At 31.2% G+C, this 5,998-nt stretch overlaps 2 protein-coding genes across 2 annotated transcripts in view; one reads left to right on the forward strand and one right to left on the reverse strand.

The window, feature by feature from the left end:
* The window catches only part of LOC108769217 (fatty acid synthase), a 9,369-nt gene extending 8,820 nt beyond the window's left edge, over positions 1-549 (reverse strand). The window contains exon 1 of the mRNA XM_018520077.1: positions 497-549. Within this exon, the coding sequence (XP_018375579.1) occupies positions 497-549 (53 nt within the window). The remainder of the gene's footprint in view (positions 1-496) is intronic.
* A 3,640-nt stretch (positions 550-4,189) lies between these two features.
* The window catches only part of LOC108769218 (zinc finger BED domain-containing protein 4), a 6,774-nt gene continuing 4,965 nt past the window's right edge, over positions 4,190-5,998 (forward strand). Inside the window, exons 1-2 of the mRNA XM_018520079.1 lie at positions 4,190-4,468; positions 4,576-4,629. Coding sequence (XP_018375581.1) covers positions 4,233-4,468; positions 4,576-4,629 — 290 coding nt within the window. The 5' untranslated portion in view covers positions 4,190-4,232. The remainder of the gene's footprint in view (positions 4,469-4,575; positions 4,630-5,998) is intronic.

Here is a 5,998-nt window from a genome sequence, read left to right on the forward strand (position 1 = left end):
ATTCGACACGTATATCTATTATACATACATTTATACATTTATTACATTTATACATATATACATATTTATTACATATACATTTATTATATTTATGCATATGTACATATTTATTACGTTTATATATATACATGTATTAAACTATTTAAAACATGTTAAAAACGTAGTACAATGCGGTATCACTTTCGAAGCACGACAAACGCAGAATAATGGACTAAATACTAACACCTTTCCGCGACGGCGGTGATGAATATGCCATGACTTCTCGCCGCGACTCCTCGTCCCGGCGGTCCCTGAGAATTCGCGAAAGAGGAGAGAATGCCACGACGGTGTTCACGACAACACAATCGGTACTTTACACGAATTCGCGTGTAAAGCATTTTGCAGGATCGCGGAACGGGACAGCTGCGCCGCTGGTCTAGCTGTAGCTCCGTACCGCTTGACGTAACGACTTGCTCCCACATATAGCGAGCATTTCTTCATCGCGAACGAGACTAACCGCTCGATCAGCTGCCGAGAAGAGCGTTCTGCTCGTGATAGAGCAGGCTTCATCTTGTGTATTGTCACGCATATATACATATTTATTACATTTATAAATATATACATGTTTTAAACTATTTAAACATGTTAAAAACGTGTTTTTTATCAACCCTGATTACAACGGATGGCTTTCACTTTATTTACCCTTTCATATCACATTCATATAAGATTTATTCTTTTTAATTATTATAATATTATTAATAAATCATTCTATCGAGAGTCGTCAATGCAATCATTCAACAAAACTACAATCATTCAATAATACTATTTAATATCGGGTAACACTTCCCTGATTCTCAATTACTGCATTTAACCTTTGGGGCATAGACTCAACTAAATTTTGAAATATTGCGGGCCTTGCGCGGAGATCCTCCCATTGATTTTAAAGACATGTTGCGCAAGTGCCTCGCGTGTTCGCTGAACTTGAGGGTTCCACTCTTGTACTATAATGCCCCAAAGGTTCTCGATTACATTCAAATCTGGAGACTTAGCTGGCCAGTCCAACGTCCTAATGTTGGGTTGTGCGGCCAGCCAATCTTGGACAACTCTCGCTCAATGCACTTCTGAGTTGTCTGGAATGAAATTAACATATGGTATGACAGGAAATGTCTCCGCAATGTATGGTAGCATCACATTGGATAATATTTGAATGTATTCCTCACTGTTCATATGCGGTGTGGTACGCACCAATGGTCCAGAGCCATGCGAGGTCATACATCCCCAAAATCCTAATGTGATACGACCAGATTTTGTACAGAAACGAACATTTCTCTCGGCATACCTTGTTCCTCTTATTCTCCACAACGTCACTCTTCTATTCTCATCCGTACTAAAAACTTTTTCATCCGAAAAAATTGTTACCATCCACTCGTCATTCCATGCAAAATGTTGTAAAGCGAAAGCCATTCGCTGTTCTTTATGATGCGCATTTATTAATTCTTTTTGAGCGAGAATGTGGTGAGAATATCCATTTTCTTTAAGTCTACGCCGTATAGTGCGCACAGAACATTGTAACCCAATGTCAGCTTTCATTTGTAAGGTATTAGAACATTCATAATTAGGCAAGTAAAAAGTACAGTGAAAATACACATCAAAGTGTAAGTTCGGCACAAGTAGGAAAAAAATGACAGAAACATAAATAATCACAGAAACAGATAATTATATTCAACAGGACAATGTTTATAAAATTATGTGATGAAATCTAGCAAAAAAATTGTAACCTTACAATTATATAGTTATATTTGCAAAAACAGATGCAGAAACACTCTGTTGTTTTCTAAAATATTGATAACTGTATGCGCAATTTATTTCGACATAGTATTTCGATTTCTTGCTTTCTGTACGAGCGTCCTTCGTTGGACCACCGAGACCTTAGTAATGTTTGCAATAACCAATATATGTAAGAACGTCTTTTTCAAGGGACGTAAATAAACAATATTTAATGAATAAAACGACGTGAATAAACAATATTTACTTCTATTGTTGATTGAAAGCCGTTTTGTCTGATTGAATTTAAAATTCTATCATCTTCCTCTCTTGTTGTGCATCGTTGTGCGCCAAGATATGGCCCTGGATTTACGTGACCTTCCATTTCTATTTTTTCTCAAAATTCTATACGCTGTCGTTTTCTACAATAAAATACATCTCATTAAAGTAAAGAAAATTTTTCTGGTTAACAGAATCCTGATTGTCCTGTAAATTAAGTTTATATGTGAAATAACAAAGAAATATTTATTTGAAATACAAAAATTGTTTTTATGTGGAAACGTCATTTTTCTTTACAATTTTTTGTTCTCACATAGTTGAATAAATAACTAGCTAAAATGAAAAATTAACTCATTTAAAACCAACTAAGTTAAATTAAACGTTATTAAATTTTTAACATTTTATTATTTATTTATATAATAACATTAAATATTGTTTATTCTTAACTTTTTAATTAGTTACTATTATACCTAACCATGCTTATTAATGTAATATGTCTTACGTGGATATTGCATAGCCTGGATATTTCAATCCCGCTAAATCCCGCATTAAAGTAAGCAATTATTTCGCCTCTTTTTTATAGAGGTTAAACTTATTTATAAAGTAAACTGCTGTGATAACTAAGTCTGATGATAACGAATTGTAAGTTATAAGTCTAAGTCTAAAGTGATAAGTGATAAGTGATAATAATTAATAATTAACAATAACAATGAAACTAAAATCCAGTGTTATTTGGAACTTTTATGATGAAATGGAGATGACAGAGCCAAGTGTAAAATATGTGGTAACATTTATTCTCGCACAGAACGGTGTACTTCAGGTTTAATAACACATTTAAAGTTAAAACATAATGATGAGTATTTGAAATTCATAGATTTACGAGATAAATTAAAAGAATCTGTCATCGCATCAACTTATAAATCGAGTTTGACACCATTTCGAGCTATAAAAAAAACAAATAAAACAAGAATCTTTACAGAAAAAAGATTATTGGGATTCATCTTATACAAAGGCAATTGAATTTGATAAATTAATCGTAGAAATAATTGCTCTACAAGATTTGCCTTTTAAATAATATAATATATTATAGGACCGTACATGCGATAATACAAACTATAGAAATCAAAGCCTTAAACGGTCTAGCTGGATCTTAATGCTTGTATGATTCTTATGTGAATTTATTAGGTGTTAAACTTAATTCTTGCCGTTTTTCGTCTGTAAAATTGATTTGTTTCGAAGGGAAGATGAATGAATACCTTAATCGAAGTAATTTCCTCTATTTTCTACTTTATTACTAATTAATAATACTTTATTAATAATACTTTGATTAAGGTATTTCCCTTCGAAACAAATTAATTTTGGAGACGAAAAACGGCAGGAATTAAGTTTAACACCTAATATATACAACATATGTACTACGTTGTTCCTTCATATGCCAATTATTGCGAAGAATGTTACTAAGGCCTCGGTAGTCTAAAGGCTTAGGACGCTCGCACGGTATGCAAGAGATCCGGGTTCGATTCCCGGCCGAGATAATATTTTCCACAATAAGAATTAATTATTTACAGATTTTAATATGTTATTCATCATTATTAAGATCGTTTCGAAGATGCGAATAAGCATAAAAAATTTGTTAAATTTGTCAATTTAATTCGTGATATTACTGCGGTAGTTTAGTAGAGTTAGCGTTTCAAGACCGAAAAATTTTTCGGCGCGCGTTTCTGTAGGACTACATACGTAGTATATAAATTCACATAAGAATCATACAAGCATTAAGATCCAGCTAGACCGTTTAAGGCTTTGATTTCTATAATTTGCCTTTTAAATTTGTTGAAGGCATTGAGTTTCGTCGATTCTTGCAAGCTGCATTACCCCGTTATAAATTGAGAGGACGTGAATATTTCACTTCATTTTAATGTGAAAATCTGTATGACCGGATGGCTAGTAAAGTAAAACAGATACTAGAAAATTTCAATAAACTCTCTTTCACAAGTGACATCTGGTCAGATCCTAGTGCTGGCGTTTCTCTTTTGAGTTTGAATGTCCACGGAATTACAGAAGATTTTTGTAAAGTAAACATTATATTAAAATGTGAACCAATGGAAGGCAGCCATACGGGTATTGTGATATCAGAAAAATTTAGAATAATATTAAATGAATGGAACCTAATTGAGAAAGTTCATTGTATAGTACATGATCAAGGCTCAAACATGATTCGAGCTATGAATGTTTTAAATGTTACTCACATTGATTGCACCGTACATCAAATTCAGCTCTGTGTCCGAGCAGGTATAGAATCTGAAGATTATCTTTTGAAAATTATTGAAAAAAATAAAATTGCTACACACTTCAACCATTCCATATTAGCTCAAGATAAATTACGTAAAATACAAACACAGCGACTTAATCAATCATCTCTTGCTGTTATACAAGACTGCCCAACTAGGTAATTTTTAATTATATAATTAATATAGATAGAAATTAGAAATAATAATTAAGTTTTTATTTTTAATTAATTAATTATATCTTAATTCTACTTCGTCTTGTTTCTAGATGGAACAGCACATATTATATGATGGAACGGCTATTAAAAATTAAAGATTCTATGTGATATTATATTTGAGCACGTATAATAAAATAACACAATATTTGACTACTACTAACGAATGGCGAGATATGGAAAAATGCGTAGCTATACTGAAACCATTTGAAGAGATCACTCGAGAATTGAGCAGTACTAATAGTTTAATATCGTCAGTTATACCTCTCCTTCATGTTCTTAAATCAACATTACAAGAAGAAGAATGTAAGACAGACTCTTCAGCAATATTCAAGAGAATTATACACAAATTAATCAAAGAACTAAATTCAAGATTTGGGGAACTGTATAATGATAATGTATTTGCAATTGCTACCTATTTAGATCCTCGGTACAAATTAAAATTTTTCAGTGAAATTAAAAGAGAGCAAGTACAATCGGATCTTCTTAGCCTCATAAATTCTGAATCCATATCCGATAGCTCACCTAAGGCTAAAAAATTAAGAATGGAATCTAATGATGACCGTGCAATAACTTCACACGGAATGAAAAATTCGTCGCACTTACAATCTTCATTAGCAAATATTCTAAATTCAAATTCCAGCAGTGATGATGATGTTCCATTGAATCGAGGCTCAACTTCTAACACCTATAATCGACTTTTTAGACTGAAGTCATTGTTAACAAAGTACAATAAAGATAAAAAAACTTCAACTTACAGAAGATCTTCTATTGTGGTGGAAATTAAATACTAATAGATATAAAGATTTAATCCCATTTGTTCGCCAATTCCTAGCAACTCCTCCTGGGAGTGTACTAAGCGAGCAGCTGTTCAGTGGTGCTAGTTTGATTTATGATCCACTGAGAAATAAATTAAAAAGTGAGAAAGCGGAAAATTGCTCTTTATAAAATATAATTTGCCACTATTAAATTTTGAGTATTAATTTCATATAATTAGAAAATCTATTTAAAAAAAGAAGTAATAAGCTAATAAGTAATACCTACTTATTCTTATTAAGTATATAATATAAAAGTATAATTAATTCTTAGAAGAATTTTATTTTATTAACTAAGAATTTTATTTTATGTTGACTTAATAAAAAGTATATTGAGTTATTTTATTTAAAGTTATGAGTCAATTTATTTTATGTATTTACGAGTTGCAATACAAGATTCAAGAATAAGAATATATTTTATTGTATTTTTATTTTATATAATTATAATTAATGTATTTTGTATTTTATTTGATTATTTAATTTAAAATAAATAAGTCGTTCATATACAAATACTAATTTACACATTTGCATTCATCTCTCTCAATCCATCATTCAATAATTTGAATAGGAATTAGCAATATTTTTTAAACATTATATATTATTTTTCGAGACTGTCTGTAATTGTGGCTGATTTATATATATATATATATATACACTACTC

Source organism: Trachymyrmex cornetzi, unplaced genomic scaffold, assembly GCF_001594075.2.
Source record: "Trachymyrmex cornetzi isolate Tcor2-1 unplaced genomic scaffold, Tcor1.1 scaffold877, whole genome shotgun sequence".
NCBI classification, from domain to species: Eukaryota; Metazoa; Arthropoda; class Insecta; order Hymenoptera; family Formicidae; genus Trachymyrmex; species Trachymyrmex cornetzi.